Source organism: Urocitellus parryii, chromosome 5 (genome assembly GCF_045843805.1).
Source record: "Urocitellus parryii isolate mUroPar1 chromosome 5, mUroPar1.hap1, whole genome shotgun sequence".
In the NCBI taxonomy this organism is placed as follows: domain Eukaryota; kingdom Metazoa; phylum Chordata; class Mammalia; order Rodentia; family Sciuridae; genus Urocitellus; species Urocitellus parryii.
In genome coordinates this window covers 195,185,549-195,211,981 of record NC_135535.1, presented here as the reverse complement: position 1 = coordinate 195,211,981, position 26,433 = coordinate 195,185,549, and the positions used below count along the sequence as shown (strand labels likewise).

Below are 26,433 nucleotides of genomic sequence, written 5' to 3'. Positions count from 1 at the left end.
GGAGGAAAAAAATAGTTGGCTTTTATTATAGGAGGGAAAAAAAAAAAAAAAAAGCCCTGCCATTCCAAACTAAAAATGCTCAGATAACATTAAAGTCACCACCCTCTTTAGAAACACCTTAATTTTATATATATATACATGAATTTTAATTGAAGGGTGGGAGGAAAGGAGAAATCACTCCTGAGACCCGAACTGGCAGAAGTGTGTGCACCACGGGCGTCCACAGGAGCGACGGAGTGGACTGTGACTGCATGTCACACCTGGCTCACAGGTCAGGCCCCCCAGACGCATCTCACACGGACAGTAAGGAGACACCCTGCCCCAGAGGAACCGTGGGAGAAATCAAGACCGCATGTCTTGACTCTCGTTCACGGGGATGGCTTCATGAGACAGGACTCTCACAGACCCAGTAGGGGGCTCAGTTCCTGACATTTTTCACAAAAAGATGAACAACCCAAAACGACAGCTGTGAAGCCTCCACTGTCCCTCATGCTCCTCCTTTACCCTGGGCAGAAATGACTCTGTTGATGCCTCCTTTCCTGGGGAGCTCTGACGGGGCCTCAGAACCTCTCTCCACACACAGCTCCCAGCAGACACGAACCAGTGTACAGTCTAGGTGCAGATGCTGGATCAGCTCACAGCCCTTGGGCAGCCCCTTGTAGCTGCAGGACCGTTCTCATTGACATGGGCTTTCATGGAAAATGGGTAGCCTCTTCATCAAATAGGAAAGTGGTGATAACAAGTCAAACAGAAAGGACTGCAACTCAGCCTGCCACCGATTATTCACGATAAGAAAACAACGCTTCTAAAATAATACAAGTAAACGTTCCCAAGGAACAAAAATAAGAGCTTTAGGGCAAAGACGAGTATGTTATGTGGGATCCAGAAAAGAAAACTGTAAGAAACTAAAAATATGAAAACAGGAATTTCATGAAAATACCTAAAGTTCATTTTCAAAATTCCCCATGACCGCAGAAGCAAATCATGGAAACTCCTTTTTTCACACAAGCCTCCCTTTACAGATGATTCCTGGGAGAGGATTATATGCTATGTATCCTCCTTTCAGCAAATTCTCAAGACTAGCAGGAATCAGCCCATTCTTAAAGAAGGCGTCTTCTGCCCATGCTGACCCCATTTACGGTAGCAGAAGACTCCGTTCACGCCTTGGCACTTTTAGATAAAGAGAATTAAAAATCCAAAGGAAAAAAAAACGATTCTTTTTTAAATTTTATTTTACTATATAAGCCTAAGGCTAGGAAAACTGTACTAGTTAGAACTCCTTTGGTTGTGACAGCAACCACTTCCAACTATTCACAGTATTGGCTTCCTTGCTGGATGGTCCAGGACGGGAGCTGGCTACACAGAGATCAATGACGCTATCAAGGCTTCCTTTTAAATCCTCTGCAAAGGAGGGTCCTCCGTTGAGGGGTGAGGGGCATGTGTCCACAGAGACTAGCAGACATATCTGTGTGTGCATATGAAGGTAGTTCAAAAGACCCCTCCACATAAAGACTTATAAGTTTATATCATATGTCTGCCCCTTGCCCAATCACAGACCCATCAGAACCAAAGAGAATTGGGGGTGAGGGTGGGGGGGGGGCATCATCACAGTGAAGGGGGGAGGGGAGGTTGCTATTAGCAGGGGCTTAAAAAAAATGGTGTAGTGATAACAGAAATGCTTCTACCAGTCAAATTTTCAACCTCTGAGTGGTCACTTCTATTCAGCCTCGGTCCTGTTGATACTGCGTTTAAACATTCCCTTAGTTGTGAGCTTTGGTTGAAGGGGGCTGTCAGCTCTTTCAAAAACACCCTTCTTTTTCATGAGCTCCAACTGAACCACCCTGAAGGCTTCCCCAGAAGCCCTTCTGCCCAGCCATATTCTCCTTCCATTTAGAGAATTTTTTCAAATTTTATTTTCTGTCTCCACCCACATCCCTGAGGAGTTTGAACTGGCTGGGGAAATACACCACTCTCAGACCTCAAGGCCATCTGAGTCACGCCTAGGAGCCACAGAAAGGGGAGGAATTAGAAAGGGTCCCAGCCACAGGCCTTGATAAGGGGGCCCACATGGCCCAGGGACCAGAGAACGGGCCAGGCCCAAGACTGTGCTGCAGGCTTTCTCCCCCTCCTTCCTCCTCCAGCCTGTTCAAAGGCACCTGGGCAACAGGTACCTTGTGCTCTCAGAGGAAGGAGGACAAGAGGCCTTTGCCCCACTGAACTTGGACACAGGGTGACCCCTATCTCCTTCATGCCTGCTAAACAGCTGCAGTGACGCAGTTAATCACTGCCCAGATCCACCCGCTATGCGGGCTTGGGCTGGAAAATAGATTACATCACTCCGCCCAGAGCTTGCAGCAGCCGGACACTGATGATGGACAGCGGTGGGGGCGGGGGGACGGCTCAGATGTGAACACTCAGGACACCTGGGTACTGCTCAAGATATGATGACCAAGACACTGGCCACATCTCATGCAGTCTGCAGGGCTCCAGCCCACACGAAGCTCTAAGCATGGCCAGTTTCTGGACTTAACTGACCTACCTGCCTGCTCTCCATCGCAGCCCTGGAACCTCAAGAGTCCCACCTGTCAATCAGGTGACAGGGCAGTGTCTGTTCATAGCTGCTCTGGGTCTCTTTCAAGACAAAATTTATCCTCAGAATTCCAGTAGAAAATACACCTGTCTAAGGCTTTCAAGGTCCACCATGAGTGAGGGAACAAACTGTAGGGACCAAGGATGAATGGTGGGAATTTATAAAAGTAGAAGTAAGTAGACCCACAGAGAAATCTAGTCCTACACAGAAGTAAGCGAGGAGGTGAAAGGTCAGATCAAGAATGAACTCAAGGGGCTGGGGCTGGGGCTCGGTGGCAAAGCGCTCACCTCGCACACATGAGGCCCTGGGTTTGATCCTTAGCACCACATAAAAATAAAATAAAGGTATTGTATCCATCTAAAACTAAAATATATTTTTTTAAAAAAATAAATTCCAAGGTTTGGGGCCCGGGCAACTGGTAAATGCTGTTCTTCTTTCCTGAAGTGCTGAACACAGGAGGTTACAGGTTTGGAGGTGTGGAGAAGGTGGACATAAAGAATTTGATTCTGGACATGCCAAGTTTCCCATCTGTTTGGCATCCAAAGGAGAGTGGACCTGGATCTCAAGGAGTGTGTGGTTGCAATGAAGACCCAAGTAATTACCAAAATACGGTCAGTCTATAAATAAAGACATTTAAAAAAAAAAAAATACGGTCAGTCTTACCTGGGGATTCCTGGGCGACTTGGCCAACTGGGTAGGCATTAATAAACTTCACCATGAAGAACCCACAAGTCCCTCCCATTGTAGTTTCCAGTTTACCAAGGAACAAGCCTAAAATCCAGTAGTTTTCACCTTCTATATTAACTTATTAAAAGAAATGAGAATCTGACCTTCAAGCCATTGAGAAGGCAAATACAAAATAATTCTATAAACCCTACTACATTGGTTAAATATAGCCATTTCCCATAATCAATAACCAAGTTCTGAATTTCCCATTGAGTACCCTCTCTAAAAAAAAGAGTCCAGAGATCTTAGGAGGCTGAGGCAGGAGGATTATGAGTTCAAAGCCAACCTCAGCAACTTAGCAAGGCCTGTCTGTAAGTAAAATATTAAAAAGGGCTGGGGATGTGGCTCAGTGGTTACGTGCCCCTGAGTTCAATCCTCAGTACAAAAAACAAAGACTCCAGAGGTCTCATCCCAGAAGTCCCAAAGACCAGGCTACAGCGGCCTCCCCAGAGTCTCTGTGACCACCTCCACACAACACAGCACTGCTGCCCTGGACATGCTGGGCAGTGAGCTGGAATGGATAAGGCGGATTATCAGGTTATTGGCAAACCATGCCCAATGTCATAACCCCAAATCAAGCTTCTCCAAAACACTCTACCACAGCAAGAAGGGGACCAACACGTGTCCACAGCCTCACGTTGATGAAGCTGAGTGACAGCACAATACGGTCATCATGGAGTCACACTCGTTCCAAACAAAGTCAGCTCCAGTCCCTTGCCACAAATGGGGGGGGGGGGGTGGGCACAGATGCAGAGACATCAACTGGGGCTCCTTGGCTTCCAGAAACTTCCACTCGGGTTGGAGAAACAAGTGAGCCCCAAACCCAGCTAATAGGCAAGACAAGAAACAACAAGCAGGACAGAAGGAACACTTTTGTTTTATTTACTGGAAAGATAAACACAGTGGAAACCATGAGTTTAGCTCTAAGTAGATCCATGTTAATTTAAACCAGGCTCCCACGCCTGGTAAACAGAGCAGGTGCTGAAACTCAAACAACTTTCCAAAGTGGGTTCCAACATTGTCGCTCAGCTGCAAAGACTGCAGGGAGGCTGCTCCTCCTCTGGGAAAGGAAGGGCTGCAAACCAGAGGTGGAGACTCCTCGGCTGGGCCCCACCCGGGCTCCGTGAGGCGAGATCCCTCCTGGCCAGCATCTCATTAAACACTCAGTGAAACAAACCTCGGTGACTCCCAGGGGCACACAGGACAAGCACCAGGAAAGGGTGGAGAGAGGCTGATGTGAAGCTGAGGTCTCTTCTTCAACACAGGAAGGAGCCAGTGGCTCTCTGCATGGTGGGCACTCTGCCCCGGACGCCTAATCCGGGTCACATTCCTGACCTCGCTCACACACAATAAGAAAAAAATATTTTATCTGAAAAAAACTTTTATCTGAAATTATTTGCAGTTTTTAAACAAAGGGTACACTCAGTGTCTAAAATAACCCTAGAAGTACTGAGTACATTCAGGGTCTAGGGTACATCCAAAGCACGCTGCTGTGCTATGAATTACCTAAACTGAATATGGTTAATTCTGTGAAACAGCAATACATCAGCCGACTTTAAAACCTGCTAATCATTGAGGAAACAAGCATTTTGTTTGCCTACCTTGCAGGTGAAAGGCCTGGGGAGGCTGACCAGATCAGCTGGGGGGCAATGGGTTGGGGCAAAGTAGAATTAAGGGCTCACCTCTCCAGGGAAGTTTGATCTTTTTCTCTTGTTAATGCTCCAGAAATTCACTTTCTTTTGTTAAGATTATTCCAATCATGGTAAATCTCGCATACTACCGACAGTTATAAAAATGGAAACATTTCAGCAGGAAGAGGCAGGCGTGGAGACCACACCTGTAATCCCAGAGGCTGGGGAAACTGAGGCAGGAAGATCACAAGTTAGAGGCCAACCTCAGCAACTTAGTGAGGCCCTTTGCAAAATTAAAAATAAAAAGGACTGCAGGTATAGTTCACTGGTGAATGAACAATCCCTAGTACCATGGGGGTGAACTTTCCGGAAATAGTTTGTGACTGTGTATTTAAAAAAAAAAAAAAAATCCGACTCTGTTCTTCACCTTTCTTCCTGAGAAGCTATCCCAAGAGAATAACAAAAGGCAAGAGGGAGAGAAAGATTTATGCACAAAGATATGATCAGCACAGGATTATTCAGAACAGCAACAAAGGCAGATAATCTAAAGGCCAACAATATGGCATTGATTAAGTAAATTGGGGTGTAATCATATTATGGACTGTTAGTGGTCATTAAAGAGCCTTAAGAATTTTAATGACTCGGGGAAGTGCTTATTAACTACCGCGATTTTCATTTTAAATGAATACAAGACTAGAAATATTGAGCACAATTATGAGCTCAAGTTTGTTAAAAACAAATAAATATTAATATATTCAAAGGAAAAGGCCTAGAAGGAGATTTACCAAATTATTCCTAATGTAATCTGAGTAGTGAGATTATGGGCTGTTTTCCAAACTGTCTACAATGAACAAAGTTTATGAATGAAGAACACCATGTTGATTTAAAAATTAGTTTCACCAACCTTAGAGGTAGACTGTCTTAATCAAAAAACCTGCTATTCCACTGCTGAGCTAGTTTCAGGTATTACAATCGAGGATGACTCTCTGCAGACAACTTGGTGATGGGGGGTGGGTGTACAATAGCCAGCTTCAAACAGTCCAGACATGTAGGGGGAACACAGAAAGGGGGAAGAGAACACCAACCCACCAGCGCACACTTCCAGGAGCGCCATCTCCGCTCACTACAAAGGCACAACTCCAGCGGTCCACATGGCGACCCGCAGTGGTCTCCACAGAGACAGGCTCCCCTGTTCTGGAAGGGTCCAAGAACAGCCAGGATGACGTCAGGTCAACTGCCCAAGAGTGACGGGACACAGTAGGGATGCAGGGAAAAGAGAGGGTGTGGGGCTTTAAGGCCCTGCAGATGTGGGTCTGGATCAAGAGGGGACACAGCCAAGGTGACAGTCCTTCTTGACAAGGTCCTGCCACCACCCCAGGAGCTCAGACCTCAAGAACCCCAGTGTTCCTCGCCAGAACAGAGCTACTGAGGGGACAGGACACTTTGGACCACTGACCCTGGACCCCACAATGATCTAGAGTCCACTTTGGGGTTTACATTACACAATGATTCCATCATCACTTTCTCCTCTCCCCACCCCCACCCCAAAAAAACTCAACCTGGTTGACTGACTCTCCATATTAGGACAACTAGCTCTACTTACAACAGTAATAATATTTTCACAGTGCTCACAGGCTGGCTTTATGTCCTTAAACAAAACAGACAACCCCGCCACAGCCCTGTCCGTGAAGTGAGAAAGTTCTGACTCAGCTGCCACCAGGAAACACACGCCGAGAAAGTCCGCCTGAGTCACGGAGAAATGAATTCTTAAAAAATAAAGAAATATATAAAAACAAGGAGAGTTCATATGTATGTGGCAGTGGGGATGGAGACAGGCCATGCACGCACGCACGGCATTTAGGACGTCCAGTATAGGTTCACACTCTCAAGCCCTGCCCCTCACCGAGGACGACACTCCGCGTTCCCACAGTGTGTCCCTGAGCCATCTGTAGAGTCACAACACCTACCACCCAGAAACCAAATCCCAGCCAGTCTTGGGAATATCCCAGAAGCTACCAGTCTTCTTGAGCCATGCGGGGCCTGGGTGGGTGGAGACTCCCTCCGAAGACCCGCTGGCAGCACAGGGCACGCCACACACACATGGCTCTAGACTTCCACCTACTTGTCTACCAGCCATCATGGCGGTGGGTGATGGGGGGGGTGCAGTGCTCAGGAGCCATCAGGCTGAACCCCACTGTTCCCAGCTCCTCCTCTGCAGAGTGGCAATAATGCAACATCCATGAAGCCCCCAGAACAATGCCTGCCTTGGAGGAAATGTCACAGGCCCCTGCACTACCATTGGGATTACTGCCTGTCATTGACTTCACTTTCCCTCAATGTCCAGGAGGGGTTTTGCACACCATAAGGAATCACTATTTGCAGGATCCATGAATGAACCTATAATCGATCCATGCAAATATCACAAATCTACTCCTCCTCCAGCATTCCCCCTTGGGCAATGGCAGGCTCCCATCACCTGGCTTGCTCCCTCAGTGCCAACACCTAAAGCACCCATGGGTTCTGCTGATGGTCCCCAATGTGCTCACCTTCGCCTCCCCCTCACCCCGCCAGGAGCTCAACACAGCCACTAAGGCAGATTTGACAGCCAAACCCCGCCATGACTCCCCAGTGGTTAGGATCAGGTGCCAGGTCCTTGCCATATCGCACCTCCACCCACTCTCCCACTCCACCCACCCTGGCCATCCCACCTGACACTGCTCGTCACTAAGCCAACTCTTTCCTTTAGGACCTTCACGTGCATTTTTCATTTGGCCTGGAACAGTCTTCAGCTCTTACCCCATCTCTGGCCAACTTCAACAACTTCAACCATTTCTGACTTCTGTTTTTAACTTTTAGTTGACACATAATAATTATCTATATGTGAGTTGTACAGCGTGACATTTCAACACAAGTATACAATGTGCGGTGATGAGATAAGGGGAACAGCATATCCATCATCTCAAATGTTCATCCTCTATTTGTGTGGGGAACATTCACAACCCTGTTTTTGAAAACTGTTTTGAAATATACAATTAGTTCTTGTCAATCCTCATTAGCCCACTCCGCCGTAGAACACCAGAAGACCCACCAACCACCCTCTCTGAAACATCCCTTTCTCATGTGGCCACCAAGGCACAAAATCCCCACGAACATCCCGGTCACAATCAAGTCTCCCTGGTCACCCTGGACAGCCCTCTCTACTCCTTCATGGCACCTGGCACAGCACCTCCCACTCCAGGAGGGGCTGCCCTGGCTTCGCCAGCCCTAAAGCAGAGCCACCGGCACATACCAGGTCCACACAAGCATCCAGTGGGGCAGCACTGCATGCATCTAACTCTTCAGAAACAAAAATGAGAGGTTCCTCCTGCCCTGAGCTTACTTGAAAACGCTCAGCAGGCGGTGGAGCCCCATCCCGGGTCCTATTCAGCAAGCTGCGTTTCCTAAGAGCCTTCCCCTGGCGTTCAGCATTTAAGCAATAACAACAAAAAACTTGCACCATCGCTGTCTGCGGCTATCTTCCTCAGGATTCGGTCTGCTCTCCTATCCCACACTTCGATGCTCATTACACAACAAAACGCCCGAGACAGAAATTCTAGAAATCCACCCCAAGGTGAAATTTCACATCGACTTCAAAAGGAAACCCCCAAGATAAATTGTAAAAACTTTTGAAGCCTTTTGCTGGTTTGTAAGATATATACTATTCCAAAATACCACCATTTTTGGTCCAGAATCTTTTTTTTGCCAAGTACAAAGGAAGTTAAATGAAAAGTCTTTGTACAGCAAAGACACCAGAGGTGGTACCCAGGGAGCAGCTCCTAGCCCGCAGCTTCCCAGCCGCTGGAGGTGGGTCAGCCCAGGTTCCCACCACCACTCAGCACAAGCCAGGCCTGGCCCTCAGTGAGTGAGAAGCAAATGGGTCAAGAATTGAAAACACAAGTTTTGAAATACCACAAAGAAATGGGCTAGTTATATGAAGTAGAAAATGGGATAGGGCAAGAAGAGGGATTTGGTGGACACAATATCTTTATTTTTTTTTTTTAAATGGTGCTGAGGATGGAACCCAGTGCCTCACGCATGGTAGGAAAGTGCTCTACCTCTGAGCCACAACCCCAGCCCCTTGAGAAGAGGGATCTGGAAAGTGATGTAAATGCTCTTTTCTTAGCCAGCCAATCAAGACATCATCCATCCCCAGGGAATGATTTCCTCTCTCCCCTGAACACAGATCAGCAATCGCCAGATTATGGACAACCAGGATGCCACTTCAGCTGCAGGAACTAAAATCCGTGGAGTTTGTTTCTTAAACACTGTTGATGGGGCTGGGGATGCAGCTCAAGTGGTAAGGTACTTGCCTAGCACATGCAAGGTCCTGGGGCACATCCCCATGTCGGCTAAACAAGCAAACTGCACTTGTTGAAAACATTTATTGAACATATCATTTTTTTACAATGTGGTGGCCCACGTATCACATGGAAAAAAATCCAATCAGATTAAAATATTCCAACAAAATGTTCTGAATTCCCATGAGGATTCTGCCCTATACCAGGTGCTGGAGAGAGTCATTTTGTTAGCAATCTGTGAGAGCTGTTAGCCTGTAATGATTACTAACAAACCCTGAACACTTCCTTATTTTCAAAAAGAAACATTGGAAATAATTATGAAACAACTTGGCTCAAAAGTTACAATAAATCCAAATTTCATAGAAATTAGGAAGCAACCCTTAGATGATTATTTTGAAACAACTCTGGCAAAACACTGTGATGTGACAACATTCTGCTTAACAGAATAGAACCCAACAAGTGAGGAAGAGCCCTGTGTGTCTGGAGAAAACTTAGCCAATCATGGCTGAACCTCAACCTGAACCACACCTGAAACTCCACCAAGACTCCACTGCGGCAGAAGCCGTGCTTCAGAGAGATCCCTTCACAGACAGACATTCTGTACCTGCCCAGGTACTCTAATGACCCCCTCCCCTATGTCCAGAGAAAAAGTAATTACATAATCATGTGGTCCCCAGGAAAATGGATTCCCCAATCCCAAAAATTACAGGTAAGCAGAGAGATGAGGAGGTCAACACCCCCAGTCTCTTGTGCACCCTGCTTTCCCATCTCCCTCTAACTCTCCTTGCCTAAAACTCCCTCTTCTAGTCCTCCGTTGTCGGGTGAAGATTGCACAAACAGAGAACAGGGGTCACTCTTGGGGCCACAGTCACCTTCCACTGTCATAACAAGCATTACAATCTCACAAATCGTCTTCTTTTGTCCAAACTTATGGCTTTTCTCCTCTCCCCAGGTCCCAGAGTAGACCATCCTACATCAATGCATTCCCCTACACAATGGCTGGTCCTCAAGTCCCCAAGGGCACAGCAGGAATCATGCAAGATCCTGTACCTGCTGCCAGCTGTGGCTCCTTTGGACAAAGGCCCCCATCTCAAAGGTGATGTGCGCTCCAAAGTGGTGGCTATGGTAAATGTGCCCTGCGTTAAACAGCAGAGGAAAAGGGCACCTGAGTCCCCACTCTGCTCCCCTTGCCAAAATCTACATTAGCTCTGGAAAAAATGTCCTACCATCTTGTCCAGATCGTTAATTTCCACGTGAGAAAACAAGGCTCTGAGGACCTAGGCTGCAACCACTGTGGTGGGACTGGGGGAGACCGGGGGCCACCAGCCCTCTCCAAGCAGACCACCCCCACTCTCGCACAGTGGGCTGCCCACCACAGGAGCTTCCCATAGACCTGCGACACAAACACAAGGGGCTGCGTCCACTCTGAAACCACTCCGAAGACCTGAATCTCCTTTGCACACTCAAAGACACAAAGGCCCCAGAGAGATTATAGAGATAAAATCATTTCTCTAAAGTTGAAATAGGTGGGAAAGTTCCAGTGAGCATTTCAGAGAAATAAATTCCACAGCCTGGTACCACACCCGGAAGCCCAGGGAGGCAGGAGAAGGGGAATGGGCAGGCTTCCTCGCCCCGCCTCGAAGACTCTAGGACGGTCACACTTTGAAATCTCTGTACCTTAATTCTTTTTTTTTTTTTTTCCCTTAAGACATGGTATTCCATTTTCCAGGAGAAACCTGCACCAGTACCCCAAGCCATTGACTTCTTTACCCCTCTGTCACTGTCCCTGCTGATGATCCAACTTAGAGTAAGTGCAACAGGGCCAGCCACGGAGACTGACTTTTCCCCCTCCCTGAAGGGAATATGCCACAAAGCCCAGCCAAGGGAGCAGAGAACTGGATCTGGTTCTCGCTCTGCTCCTAACTCCGTGTGTGACGTTGGGCAGTTCACTTAAGGCATCTCTGGCCTCAGTTTCCTCTTCTAAGGTCAGGCAGTGCCTAGAAGGATCCGAAGTCTCCTCTAGCCCTGAAATCTGGACATTCTAGGAGCATCCATCACTGTTGGAGGGAGAAGGAAGAATCTGGCAAACGTCATCCTTCTTCCTGCATGAGGAGCTGACGTTCTCACTAATCATGACTCAACATGCAGTTTAAAAAAAATGGTTGTGATGGACACCCACACCACAGAGGTATAACTAATTAAATAAGATATACTCCAGCACAGCAAGCCACAAAATAAGGAGGCAGCTGGCCTGCAATTTGACACAATGCATGGCAAGATTCTACGACTCAAGAAAATTATTTTGCAATTTTTAGAAATTACAAGAAATAGAGAGGCAGAATATAGTAACATTTTGCAATGCTTTAATAAAAAATACATGAATTGTTTCACGATTTGCCTAACTCTACCTGTCGTGGATTCATTACGAAAATATGTCTTTCATTAATCATTTCAAAAGTCTGAAGTCCAGCTCATGATATAAATACATAGAAGGGAATAAATATTCTAATAAGGCTGCACTATCTTCTCAAGAGGTTAATTTACAAACTTTCAGAGCCTACAAAATTCTAAGAAAGTGCATTAAAAATACATGTAGACACACACTGTATGTTGTAGTCTCTTAGTACTAAAAACAAATGTTCTCCATGTCAAACCCACACGCTTTCCAAGCCATGAATTAAATTTAATTTTAGCCTAAGTTCATTCCTGCTCTGGGGTCACCATCAGCCAGACAGCTGAAATTTCCTAATGCTAGTACAGAATGTTACTTTTCAACAAATGTTAAGATAAATCGTGGGGCACTGCGATTGGAGAGCCTCAGGCCCACGGTACCTATCCTGATGCCCTCGTACCTACCTTGCCTCCCGCACTGGCCTGCCTTTAGACTGCTGATGCCATTTCCAGTTTCCCCAACCGTGGTGACTGTGTCCTACTAACTGGAGCCCACGAGACTATCCTAACTCAATACGTGGAGAAAAGGGCATGAAAAGGACTTGGGAAATTTTCAGGTAGGATACGATCAATAAGAGCCATCAGCAAAACTAAGTACTTCATAAATTTAAACCATAGCCATTAAAAAAATATATATTAAAGAAAGAACTGACAAACAAGGCCTGTTACCACCAAAAGAGACTTTTCGTCTTTGTCCCCCAACGGAGGCAACTGTCTTTGGGGGATTACTTACAACGATGTGTGCTGGTGACGGTGAGCGGGCGTCCTTGAGGGCCTGTCTGCTCTGAAGGCTCCCTGCCTGGACATCAAGCAGTGGCCATTTCATCTGGAGATACTGGAAAACCAGAAACCATGAATTAAAACAAAGAAATGCAAAACAGCTCAGGCGAGCAATGGCTGTTCTTCCATAGGACAGAAACTGAGAAACTTTTAAACACATGCAAATTACAACAAAAGAAAAAGCATGCAGTATCAGAAAGGTCTTCCCTGGAGCTCAACGCTCAAATACTGATCACGAACGCTATAAGCAACTGGAGTTTATCTTTGCAGTCAAACTACCCGGTGGCTTTGGATAAAATGGGTCCACTGATACCACCTTAATTGGGGGGCTGGTGAGGGGAAGAGGAAAGAAAGGAAGGAACCCAGAGTTATCCCAGAAGAAAAAAGCAAATCTCAAGCCAGAAATGTCCTAGGACATTTCAATTCCAAATCCATTCTTTCAGTGACCTTCATCATTCAAAGGCCCCCATCCTTCAATTTAAAGAAAAGCTGAGCACATAGGTACAACCGTCCTTCCTGTCCTAGAAGCTGCTTACCCAAGAGTGACACAGAGTTCCTCAACCAATCCAAAAGCTTGTAAGACAAACAATATTTCCCGGCAACAGATTCACACCCAGAGAACAATGTAATTTACATGCCCATTTCAACTGACTGCTTAAACAGGCACAGGTTCACCAGAGAGAAAAAGAAAGGGATGAGCCCATTATGGCCCTCCCTGCCTTTTTCTGAACTATGAAATGGATAAATATACTGCACAAGCAAACCATTTCTGTCCAAAGTCACACATCAGCTGTCAGGATGACCTGAGTGATCAACTGACTCCATTCTGGACTTGTTTTACAGTAAGGGAAACAGAAGGGAGGTGCCTGCCCAGTCCCAGAGATACTTAGCACGTGTTTAAGTAACTCCCAGGCACTTGACTTGTCGATCTCAAGAGTTTCACTCAGGAGAACGTCAGGCAACCCAAGGAAACCTAGACATGATGCTTATAAGGACATTGGCATCAGCCTCTAAGGGTTCAAAGGCCAACTGGCCAATGTGTCAGATAATACTTAGGAGAGCATATAATGAGCCACCTTTAACTCTTCACAGACCCAAAGCAAAATAAGGAGCTTTTTAAAATATTCACTGCCAGGCAACTTTTTTTTTTTTTTTTAAAGAGGAGAGAGAGGGAGAGAGAATGAGAATTTTTTAATACTTATTTTTCAGTTTTCGGCAGACACAACATCTTTGTTTGTATGTGGTGCTGAGGATGGAACCCAACGCCCCGCGCATGCCAGGCAAACGCGCTACTGCTTGAGCCACATCCCCAGCCCAACCCAGCAACTTTTATTCCATGACACTGGTGACTGGTGTTCAATCCAGCCTTTATCTAGGCATTATGGGGCAACAAAGACACCTGCCCCAGGGAGCTTACCCTGCCTGAGGGAGCCACAGCTCATGGGTAAGTCAAGGCAGATCACTGGGAAGCTGCTCCATTATCACCCAGAGGGATGGCAGAATTTCTGAGAAGAGACATAGGAAGGCTGCCCAGAACGAACCTTGATAAGAAAAGGAACAGCAGAGAACAGTCCAGCAAGAAGGGACTGCACAAACCTCATGAGAGAGAGAAGGGTAAAAATGATCCACAAGCCAATCCAAGACTCCTCAGAGATACAACTGTGGGGCAAAGGAAAACCGAACCCAGTAATCCTTGGTGCTGAAGATCCTAGACTTGAGCCACCTGCATAAATGCAGTTGATTTATCCTGCTGACACCTACACAGGATAACTGCATCTTCTACAACTTCTACTGAGAAGGCTCGGCTGTGGAGGAACCTGGCTCTGTGTGTAACATGACCCCGGACCTTGCACTGAATCCCTGGTACAGGTCTCTAATGTTGGTCTGTGATGGCAGAGCGGGTGGGCGTCTGCCCTGAACACTGACTGTCGGATTCCAGTCCCCCAGACAGTGAATCCCAGCAGGACCCTCCCACTTGTCCTTACAGTCCAACCATTTCCACATACCAGCGTCTTTGGGACCAGTATCGCCTGAGGAGAGAGCCACTGAAGCAAACGTTCCCGAGGTCCTTCAGCCTAAACCCGAGCCAGAGGGCTCTGGGAATCTGCTGTGCCCTGTCTCACCCCCACTGCTTCCCATTCTCACTTGCCACATAAACACACAGGCTGCACTGGTCAAAACCACTCAATAGAGTCATTTCCTTGAGGCCAACCAAAATGGACACCCGCCAACACTCACCTCTCCGTCTCACAAAAGCCCGTGAGCCCAAATGCAAAGCTGGGCGGACCCACCTGCACCCACCTCCTGCTTCTCTCCACAGAGAAGGTGAAGTGGGTGGACAAGTTTCAGGGTCTGCCATCTGCAAAACTGATTAGATTGCATTCTAATACGGGCTCCATAGAATCAGGAAATTCAGGCTTGGTTTAGGTGACAGACCTGCCCCAAAGACCCCACCCAGGAACTGTCATGCCCATAATGCAATATTAACGCGGAGACTTACAATTCTTATTTTACATAAAAGCTTCATTGTGTGCCACATCCAATCTCCATAGGCTACCTGCACCACATATTTTTATGAGCCTGCATTTCAGCGCTCTGAGCCTACAACACACATAATTTTCAATTATGTTAGGGCAGCCCAGGATCACTGCCTATATAACATTACTGGTTGGAGGAAATGAGACTCGGCCCTGCTGCCCAGAGAGAGCTAACCGAATCCAGATGGTGCAGGAAGACAGCCCTGGTCCCGCCGACTTGCAGGGACTCCACAATGACAGCCCCAAACTCTCCTACCCGGTGCAATTTGATGCCACAGAACAGCTGGGCACCCACAAATCCCTGATCTTCCCTTGACTCTTAACTGGCATTCGGGCTGACAATGCTCCTTTTGGGGAAGTAAGGGGTACAACAGGAGTCTTTAAAGGAAGTTGTTATTAACCTCCTCCAAAAGGAATGGGTTCCCCAGTTTCCTTCATCTTCTACAATTGGTCCTTATTAATGGGGAAAATAAATAAATAAAGGGAAGAAAAAGGAAATTAGGTACGATTACAGCCTAGAGGAAAATCTCTTCCTTCCTGGAGACATTAAACAGCAGGAAATTCTATTCTGTTGGGTCCTAGAGGAAGACCTGGAGGAGGAGGCATCTCAGATTTACAAAAGGACTGGAACGTTATGCTACATTTCCCCCACAGCTTGGCTTCAGTTTTACATCCTTTTGGGAAAGTTTTTTTAAAAAAAAGAAAAGAAAAAAAAAAGTTCCCACCATCCCACTATAAAAACAACACCGGGCTCCAGCACTCTTTCTCTTAGGCCGCTCAACGTGGAAATTATGAATTGCCTACAAAAACATTAAGCTTTTCAACAAACGGCAATCAAACGGGGCTGTGGGAATTCTGACATTGAAAACTGTTGAAATGGAGTCTGCTCGGCTTTCATTTCTTTTTTTTTTTTTTTAAAGGCCATCCTGGCTTAAGCATTTCATCCTTTGTTTAATAATCATGTTCTGATCATAGCCCATTAGGGCTTTCCCCCAAATCATATTTTATGATATGTCTCAGGGAGCTTAAGTTAAGCTCTGGACCTGTGGGCAAAGTCTCCAAATATATACAACACCCAGGGCCTGACAAGAGTCAAAGTGGTGGGAAAGCCTGTTAAATTGTCAGCAAAAGAAAAAGGTGAGCGTCTGATTTCTTCCCTGCCACCTCCCCGCCACCCCCCCCCCGAAAAGGGAAAGTGAAGGCGAAGGAGGCTGGCCTTCAGAATGGAGGCTGGGGGGGGGGGGGGGGACAGGTTAGCAGCGGTCAGCGCCTACTCCGGCTGCCTGACCCAGCCTGTCCCCACACGGCACCTGTGTCCTTTGGAATCCTCTATTCCTGGAACCTGCCACCTGCGGGTGCTACTGAGGGTTTCAGGCTTTCGTGCAAATTTCTTCTCTAAACAAACAGAAGAACTCAAAGAACACGGATGGCGGTGGCAATGACAATGACAAGGCTGCCGGGAAACTTGATTGAACATCAGCAAGGCTTCCCGGCACTACCCTTTCAGTCACTCCGTTCCACAGATGGACAGGCCAGTGGGGACAGCCCTGTGTTTGCTCAGGGCAGGGCTGGCACACTTCTCCTGTGAAGCGCCGATAGTCCGTATCTTGGGTTTTGAGGTCCACGCCACCTCTGCCATGACCACTAGGCTCTGCCACTGGTAACTCACATGCACCCCCAGGCAAGGCCTGGGTGCGATGTGTGGTGGCTACGCTCCAATCTACGTACTTAAGGACACTGAAATCTGAATTACTATGCCTCACTTGATTTCTTCAACCATTTTTAAAGTAATAAAAAATCGCTCTTCCCTCGCAGGCCATGCAAAAACAGGTGGCCAGCCAGCTGTGGCCTGTGAGCTGGCCATCCCTGGCTTAGAGAAAGAGTCCTGCCAGAGAAGCGGCGGCCCTCACTGGGCCTTCCGTTCAGACAGCCGAACCCAAGTGAGTAGGAAAGTGGGTTCAACGGCCTGAAAGCAACTTTTTGGACTCAACCACCCCTGGCAAAAAGGTTTGGGGGAATAGCCTGGAAGATTCCAAGCCCTCTGGCCGAGACTCCCAGTCACAAGGTCTAACCACTAGACCACAATCTCACCGAAATAACTACCCCTCCTTTCCAAAATGGAAGTTTTAGAAACCCCTGAGCAATTCTGACTGGAAAGGTTCACGTGTTCAACAGCTCTCACCCACTTTCCCAGGGGACAGTGGTGACATGACATCAGATCACCCCAAAACAATGGCAAACCGGACTTCCTCAAGCCTCGGGGGAAGCAATCCCAGAGCTGTGGGACCAACTGTCTAGGCTCAGAAGCACCTCCCTCCAGAACTCTCCGACAGGCTGAGTTAAAGTCAGCCACCCACAGAGGGCATCGGCCAAGGGCTGGCGGCCAAAGGCAAGCAGAGTTCAAGGTGGGGAGAGGGACGGCATGGGGTCTGGACAGACTGTTCGATGCAGGTAGAGCTGGTCTCTTCCAGAAAACCAGGTCCTCCAGGCGGCCTCCCAGCCAGGGACAGTGAGCTCCTAGCCTGCCAAGGACAAACATCAGTGTCTCTTCCACCAGCTGTTTCTGACCAGGGTGCTTTTTCCTAGGAAAATTCATTTTACAGGAAATCAAATTACTTGGATGCATCCTCACGATGGATTTCCACCACTGAGTCTTCCTAACGCACTAGTGCCAGAAAGTTGCTTCATTTCTAATAACAGGGGAAGTCAAGCCTCTGCCTATACACCTAGCCATGGCCCACCACGTCCAGTCCTTGGCTTGTTCCTGCTTCACTGAGGGCCACTCACACCAACTCTGGTTCAAATACCCGGCACAGAGGGAAGAACTAGATCCCGCTTTTCACATCACTCCACCGCACCTAACACAGGGCACAAGAAGAAGCCACTCACTGCAGCGAGGAAAAAGTAAGGAAACAGTGTGCTCAAGTACCCAACCCAAGAGCAGTCACACACTGTTGGCACCTCTGATGGGAGGAGCACCCAAGAGACAGCACACTCACAGACTGTAGGGAACAGGCCCGTGTCTTTCTGAACCAACTTCATTTCTCAGAAATAGGACACAGAAAATCCAGCCCATCTCCTTATAAACAAGTAGTTTTGCTCTCAGGGATCAGGAAAAACTCAACTTATTCACAATAGGTTAAGGAATTGTGGTTGATTTAATATTCTGTTCTACTCTCTTTCCAAAAGTTAGTGCTGATCAAATATACTAAATGCTGAAACTATGTGGCACTATTGCAAAAGTCCTTTCAGGGTCCTGCAGGATCCTCAGGGGCATCATCACAAAATCTATCTGACCAACCTCCCTGCAGATGCAGAAGGTACCAGAAACCAGGCTGCCTTGTCCTAGGTGAAAATATACTCCAAAGAAGAAAAATCACTCTTTGGAAAAATCCAGATAGGCTCTATTTTAAAAGGCTTTATTTGCCCATGATGCATGACTGCAGCTTAGATAAGAGAATATATGATTTCTGGTTGTTAGGATTTAGCTTAAAAGAGTATGTACTACCGGTTACCCAGGAACAAAAAACCATGGGGGTAGGGGTGGGGGTGGGGATCAGTATGATCTTAAGGGTCAGGTGCTGCTTATTTGTTTGGACTTTTTTTTTTCTTCTTAAAGAAAGCACGATGTATAGGAATCCAGGAAAAGTTGCCCTTATAAAAAGAATATGGTGGCAGGGTGGGGGTGGGGTGGGATCAGGTATCTGGGTAAAACAACTGAATGGCCTCATCCTGTCTCCAGGGTCTCTCATTCTACGTTTTAAGTGAAATACCATATTAACCTTTTTCTCATAAGCCTTTTTCTTCATAAGGATCTAAAGGGCCCTGAGAGTATCCCTTCATATTTTGAGAGCATCTTCGAGTTGGAACCTACATTCACAATCAACTCTATGAAATCAGTGAGTAGAAAGTAGAACTAACCGTCCAGCAAGGAAGAAACTGAGGCCAGTGAAGCAGGACACAGTCTGCCTGAGGGGCAGGCAGCCCTGTGCCCAGGGTTCGGCCACCCCCCACCCCTTCTTACCTCTCCTGGTTTTCTCCTGTGAAAGTGACTCTAGAGTCACAGCAAAGGGCAGGTCCCGCAGGGTCCCCAAGGTCGTACATATCCCTCTCCCACATCTATCATCTCTGCCTCCCTGGTCTGTGGGAGAACAATGAATTATTTTCTGCTAAGGAAATTTTTCCACCAGAGCTACTGAGGCCACGAGTAGGAAAGAGGAGACAAAGCCAAACGAGCCCATCACTAATAAACAAAAAAAAAAAATCCAGTGACCAAAACGTGGGATTCGCCGTTCTTGACCCTGCCTACCATTCCCCAGTCCTGGCCCTGAGCTAGCTTCCGGTCAGGGAAGCTCAGGTACGGCTACAGAAGGGCAATCTGTACAGAACTTCCTTCCTCCCACGCCAAACTGGGTCCCAGACCTGCCTCCCTCCTGCTCTTGAAATGATGACCATGTGGGCCAGGTGTGGTGGCTTTCATCCCAGTGACTCAGGAAGCTGAGGCAGGAGGATCACAAGTTGGAGGCCAGCCTCAGCAACTTAGGGAGGCCCTGTCTCAAAATTAAAAACAAAACAGGGCTGAGGTGTAACTCAGTGGCAAAGCATCCCTGGGGTCAATCCCTAGTACAAAAAAAAAAAATTATTCCTGTGTCCTGGGACAGCACAGTGCGGGGGCGAGACCTATTTCCAGGCCCAGCACCTCCACTAACTGGGCCCACTACTCCGCGTCTTCACTGGGCCATCTCTTCCCCACTCTGCACCCAGGCCTTCAGCAGGAAATGGGGGAGCGTGACCTGAAAATCCCTTTCTACTCTGACACAGGGGTCCCCGCGGTACTTTCTTTTTTTCTTTTTCGAGAAAAAGGAAAAAGACGTTCTATTGCTTTGCTAGCCAAGGAGAAATAGAGGGAACTCCTGTCCCCAAGGCTGTGATTCTCTGGATCAGGAAGGACAGGGAGTTTTTCTAGGGTTACATTCCAACAGGGGGTCCCAGGGCGCCCTGAAGGCTGTTAGGATTCACTTGTTAATTCCCAGTCCTCCTTCCTCTGGTGGGTGTGTCCAAGGGCACTTAACTAGGGGAGGAAAGAGGGCACTGTCTCCACCACTGGCTGGGGGAGGGCTGGGGTTGGGCTCAGTGTGGAGCACTTGCCTGGCAGATAGATGTGAGGCACGGGGTTCGATTCTCAGCACCACATAGAAATAAATGAATAAAATAAAGGTCTGTCAATCACTAAAAAATTTTTAAAAAATAAAATAAACTTGTTAGGGGGAGAGGAGAGAGAAAAAAAATTTTTTTTTAAATAAACCTTAGAGCACTGAGGGCGACATTCAGAAGGTGACGGGACCACCTTGCACTTCTATGGAAAAGTGGGGGATGACATCTCCAAGCTACTTCACGCTGAGAGAGGGTAAAGTCGAGGGAAAGCGACCCAGGTCCTTGTTTCCTGTCAGGTGGGGCATGGACAGTAACGGGTACTCGGCATCACAACAGCCCAGAGGTCCATGGTGGCAGTCGGCAGTGACTGGACGAGGTATACATCAGGCAAGGTGTAGGCTTTAATTATTGAGCTGAAGCCTAGCCTCATTTGGAGCCATTCTAACATGGAACGAGGTGGGGTTCTTCACAAATAACACGCGACATCATTACATCTTAGCGGGTCCCAGTGCAGCCAGGATTAGACAGGAGTCAGCATCCCCCGTGGCACTTTCTAATAAGCAGATGTTCTACACAGGGGTGGCCAAGGCCTAGGAAAGTCACCTGAGACACAGTCAATGGGACAAGAAGCTAATGAATGGTACGGGGACGCAAACCAGGGAGGCAGAGACGGTGTAAAGAATGATTTAATTCACAATGATGACACGATCCCACAGCTCCCAAACCTCGCTGGCTGGTTTACAAGACTTTTATCCTCATCAACTCGGAAACTGCTTCATCAAAATATCTGAGAGTGGGCCCACCTGGCGGGTGGGAGGTGTCTTCCCCTGCACCCCCCACCTCGCCAGGCCACCCTGAGGACCACTCATTACCATCAGCCACCAGGGCTAGGGCAGTCATAATGAGTCCATGGAGTGTGTGTGGATGCCATCTGACTTTCTCAGACTCTTTTCAACGTCTAGACTGACTGTTGGGACATCCTTTAGAGGTGGTCAGAGCCAATTAGCTCCAAACCCATCTTAAAACAGAAGAAAGTGAAGAAGAAGAAGAAGAAGAAAAGTGGCTTAGCCACACACACAGTCACTGCTGCTTCTGAACCAGAGCGTGGGACTTGGGTGTGTCTACATGGACCTTTTCCATCAACCAGCTTTCTGAGAGTTCCTGCTCACTCCATGTGAACCCAGAAGAGTCTGAGAGGGACACACAATGGGTGCCCAAGCAGGAGAGAGATCACAAGAGCAGGGCAAAGAGGTGCACAGGGCCTTCTCTGAAGAACAGGGGGGCTGCCAGGAAGCCAGCCTCACAGTTCCACTGCATGGTAACCAAAGCAGCCAGCTAGGCGTCTTCAGGCCGTCCCAAGACTGGGCCCAACCCAGAGGCCCGGGTGTCCAAGTCCCTAAGCCAGGGGTCAGAAGACATGAAGCCACAGAAGAACCAGAAGGAGGAGCCCTGCTTCCCATCTTGTGCCAACAGTGACCCTCTTCAGCCTCCAGACAGAGCCACGCAAGCCCATGCCCCAGGACCCCCAGCTGGTGACAAACAATGAACATCTGTAAGGTACTAGAGGAGTCTCCCATGAAGAGGTGGACAAGGAAGAGAAGAATTTACAACCTTTCATTTTAAAATCAACCATTGCAGTCAGCATACTTATGAAAAGGCCCATGCAGTCAATCTAACTGGAATGTTTTGGCTGTTACTGGTGTCTCTACGGCCTCTGGAGGTAGAGCAAGGTATCCACGAACCTGAGATGAGCTGGAACACAGAGCAGCCTGGGGAGCAAGCATGAGAACCACCCAGAGCTTAGATCAACATGGGGTGTTCTCGGATAAGAAAGCCCAAGTCTTAACTGATGGCACTTCTAAAAAATGGAATATTATTCAGTTAAAAAAAATGAATGGAATACTGACACAGCTACATCATGGATGAGCCTTGAAAACACTAGGCTATCTTTTTATTTGTTTATTTTTCCCTTGGTACTGGGGATTGAACCCAGGGGTGCTTAACCACAGAGCCACATCCCAGCCCTTTTTTTGTATTTTATTTAGAGACAGGATCTCTCTGAGTTGCTTAGGGCCTCACTAAATTCTGAGACTGGCTTTGAACTCACTATCATCCTACCTGAGCCTCTAGAGTAGCTGAGATTATAGGCATGTGCCACCGTGCCCGGCTCACTCTGCTATCTTAAAGAAGGCAGACGAAAACATCAGGTCATGATTCCTTTTATATAAAATATCTAAAATAAGCAAATCCTAGAAGTAAATTAGTGATGGCCAGGACCTGAGGGAAAGTGATGGGGAGCGCCCACTTTTGGGAAATGAGGTTTCTTTTCAGGGTGATGAAGATGTACTGGGAATAGATAATGGTGATATTGGCACAATCTTATAAATATTTGAAAAAAAAAATCACTGAATTTACATATCAACTTGGAAAAATTTTATGGTCTGAATTATATCTCAATTAAAAATGACTTTTCTAAAAAAGAAGGCACCAAGTCACCGGAAGGTTACCACATTCACTTAGGAGACGAACACCACGTACACATAATTCCATCCGGAATGTCATGATGCACAGAAAACCCAGGCACTATTCTGCACAGAACTGCCCTCCACGGCTTCATGGGAAACGAGCAATTTCCAAACGTGGTTCTGGATCTCGGGGAGGAATAGCTACAAAGGCAGGGGAGCTCCAGGACCTCAGGAAGGGAAAAGAGCTCAGTGCCCCCTGGATTCAAGGTACTGAGGAGGGACTAGAAGTGTTACGACAGCACACAGAAGGCCTACGGCCCTGAGTCGATAAAACCACAGCCAATTCCGAATCCCAAATCCTACGGTCCCCTCCCCTGTCAGCACCTCAGTTCCTCCATCTAAAAACTGGGCATGAAAACCCACTTCCCTGCAGCCTCTCAACTGACTTCCTCACTACTTACTCAACCTCAAAGGATAAACCACGCAAATGAAATAAATGAGAAACTCGGAGGAGGCTGAAGGTAGTGGCGATCTGCTGTTTCTTCAACTACTTGGGGGATTTAAAAGTCAGAAACTTCCGGACTGTCTTGGAAGTGGGTAGGGACGCAGCCACCAGGTGACCTTCCAGAGGTACGAAGTCTGCAAGTAACGGGGTCCTGACGACCCAGGAGGGTTATTTTCAACGCAGGAATCACGAGGCAACTGACTTCCCAGATTCCTTCCCATCTCCATGGCTGGGAGCGCTCAAGACTTGGACTCCCCCTTCCCACTCCATGTTCCCCCTTCCCAGACAAAAGACGTCCAGAGCAAGTCCAGCTCCAGCTCCAGCCACGACCCCAGCTGCATCTTGCTTTTATTTCTTCTCCCTTGTCACATCTGAAAGAGGTCAGTGGCCCCAGCAAGGTCTCCCTGGCCAAATTTTTATTGTCAGACTCTAGCTGTGACAAGCAGGTGGAGATGCCTCATCACGCTGCACCGGGGAAGCCCAGGGGTCAGCAGCGCCTCTGGTTAATTTTGCTCGGGGACAAGAACCCCCGACCCGGGTGAAGGTCTCTGCGCCGCTGACCTCCGCGGGCCCCACGACCCCCCTGAACACTCGTCTTGCCGCCTCCGCCAGAAGCGGCCTGCCACTCAAGTATCATCTTGCTGTAACAAATTACTCCTAACCCAGGATTATGGCTCTTTCCAAATCCCTCCTAGAGAGCAAGGAAATAAACATTCTCTCCCAGGACTCTGCCCCAGTTGTTCCCCCTGTTGGTAATCCCTGTCTCTATTTGCTTCTCCTACAAGCTTCGTCTGGGAGGTCTGCTAGACCATTCCGGCCCACTTTGCTTTCAGGCGTAAGCTGAATGTCTCAATTGTCCATTAGGCACAGTAAAAGATGAAGGCCGGCTTTCTGTCCCGAGCAGCCTCGCACAATGGTCCCCTTTGCCCGCACGCTCCGCTCCTCGTCTGACTGCAGACTCCACTGCCCTAATCCTAGTCACTCAAGGAAGTCCACACCCCGAATTCCTTCCCAGTGTGGCAGAGGGACCGGCCAGGACAGGTCAGAGGGAGCTGGGCAGCACAGGCTTGGGGCTTCCCTGGGACATGGGGCTGCCCCCAAGGGGTGACATAACATCTGGGGGGAGTCACGCCAGGAGTGGCATACATCTGGGGGGAGTCACACCAGGGGTGGCATAACATCTGCAGGCGGAGACACTGCTCTGTCCCCAGATCACAGCTTCCCTTAATAAACTAGCAGGAGATATTTCGAGCACAATAAGATCATTTGGGGAAGGAAATACAGTTCTGTCCACTTCCCAAGTCTCCTCTGAAATACTTCGGAAACACAGGGCTGTTTTGTTGTTTTTTAACTGTATACACAGCCTGACAATATAGGCCAAGAAGCAAGGAGCAGAACAATGGATGTTATAATCAAAGAGGGTGATTTAAGGAGATAAGATCTCAGGTCTGTTTTAAGCAAGACTTTCTCCCTAGAGAGAGAATGGTGGCCAGCACACTCCCCGACTCCTGACAGGCTGAAAGAGAAACTTCCTGAAATAACCAAGACTTTGGAAGAAAAAAGACACCGCCTATCAAAATGCAGACACCAACTCAAATGTCTGCTTAATAAAGCAGAAAAAGGAGTAGAGCCGGGTGAAGGCACCGAGCTGGCCCACACCACTAACCGGGTGCAGGGTGCGACCCTCCTTGCTCCTCTCAACTGTGGGCCCCGGCTGACCAGTCTCTCTTCTCTTGCCCAGGCCCCAGCGCCTCTCTAAACCAACTTGTTCTCTGCTGCTGTGGTTTTGGTCTTTACTAGAACTTGGCCCGGGAAGGAACAGTAATGATCTGGAGCTAACCACGCAGTCATTAGTATGTCATCCGGACGGGCAAAATCAATTCCAACAGCATCAAGTTGGGTAGCTCCCTCCCCCCAGGCCTGCTCTATTAATAGCAAGAAAGTTTCCCAGGCTTCAGTTTATTTGTAATCCCAACCAGCCCTGACCACAGGACCTGGCCATCTGCACTTCTAGAGCTCCCAGGGATTTGGGAGACAGAATCTCAGCTCTCCATTTTTTGATAGTAGTGAAAGATGTGGAAAGAAGCCTGGGCTTACAGGAGAGGGGATGACTCAGCCCGAACAGGGCCTGATCCCGGGAAAGGCCTGGGTGGCAAAGGCCAAGAACCAGCTGGTCTCTTTACTCTACCCATCTGACCCCAGCTCCTGACGCTCTTCCAGCCTGAGCCAATCCCACAGGTCACCACCTTCTCTCCCCTCACAGAGCTGGTAGAAGGAAGGTTCTACAAGGAGCAGATTGGTTAAAAATAAAGGTGAAAGCTCCCTAATTTTGACCCTGGTGACACAGTAGAGTACTCAAGAGCACACATTAGGGGCAAGAATGATTGGGGTCAAATCCAGGATCTGCAGCTTGGCACTTTTAGGACCTCGGACAAATGGCCCCACTTCTCTGTGCCTCTGCACTCTTGCCTATAAAATGAGGCTGATAACATGGGGATCGTGACAGTACACCCTGCAGACTGCAGCAGTCAGGGATCAGGGGTCTGCCCACTACCACTTAAGCCCTGGGATGTATGGGCTAAAATAAAAAAAAGGCTTGCCTGACGGGGTTTACGTTCGAAAGCAAACCACCTCCTTGCAAGGAGTAAGAGGGAGAAGGGGAAGTGTGTGATTTGTGAAGGTACACGCAGCATCAGAGGCTGCCAGGTGGGGCACCCAATGACCCACCATTCTAGTTCACATGCAAGTGGGCAAGTTGGAAACCATTCATTTGGGCATTTTGAACAGATCCCTCTTCCTGTCTTTCTGTACCCTGGAAGGGGCTTTGCCGTGAGAATTCAACTCCAACTGCCTGAAGTTTCCCAAATGCCTGAATGAGGAAGTCAATTTAATGAGGTCTCTGCTGGAGAAAAACGGCATGTGAAGCCCGATCCCTCCTCAGGCACAGGTGAGCATCAACACCCCAACCGAAAGGGCTTCTGGACTCGGACCGGCTCACTCTACAGACACAGGGCACCAAGGAAAGCACACGCGGCTGCAGGAAATCTCTACCTCAGCACATTCCTGAGTGACAGTTCGCACCAGTGTGCCCAGGAAATGCCCCACAAGGTCTCTTCGCTCAGTCTCCTTGGACCACTGAGCCCCTTCTGGGTTAATGAGATTCAATGCCAGGAGGACCCAAAGCGGCACACTGAGTTCTGTGGGCCCCGGGCACTCCGGGCCAGCTCAGACCTGATTTCCATCAAGCTCCGCGACTC

General features: G+C 48.1%; 1 protein-coding gene across 19 annotated transcripts in view; it reads right to left on the bottom strand.

Moving 5' to 3' along the window:
• Tcf7l2 (transcription factor 7 like 2) overlaps positions 1-26,433 on the bottom strand; it is a 186,505-nt gene that overhangs the window by 98,680 nt on the left and 61,392 nt on the right. For all 19 annotated transcript variants that reach the window (XM_026389098.2, XM_077799034.1, XM_026389100.2 and 16 more), the window contains one exon: positions 12,469-12,570. In XM_026389098.2, coding sequence (XP_026244883.1) covers positions 12,469-12,570 — 102 coding nt within the window. The remainder of the gene's footprint in view (positions 1-12,468; positions 12,571-26,433) is intronic.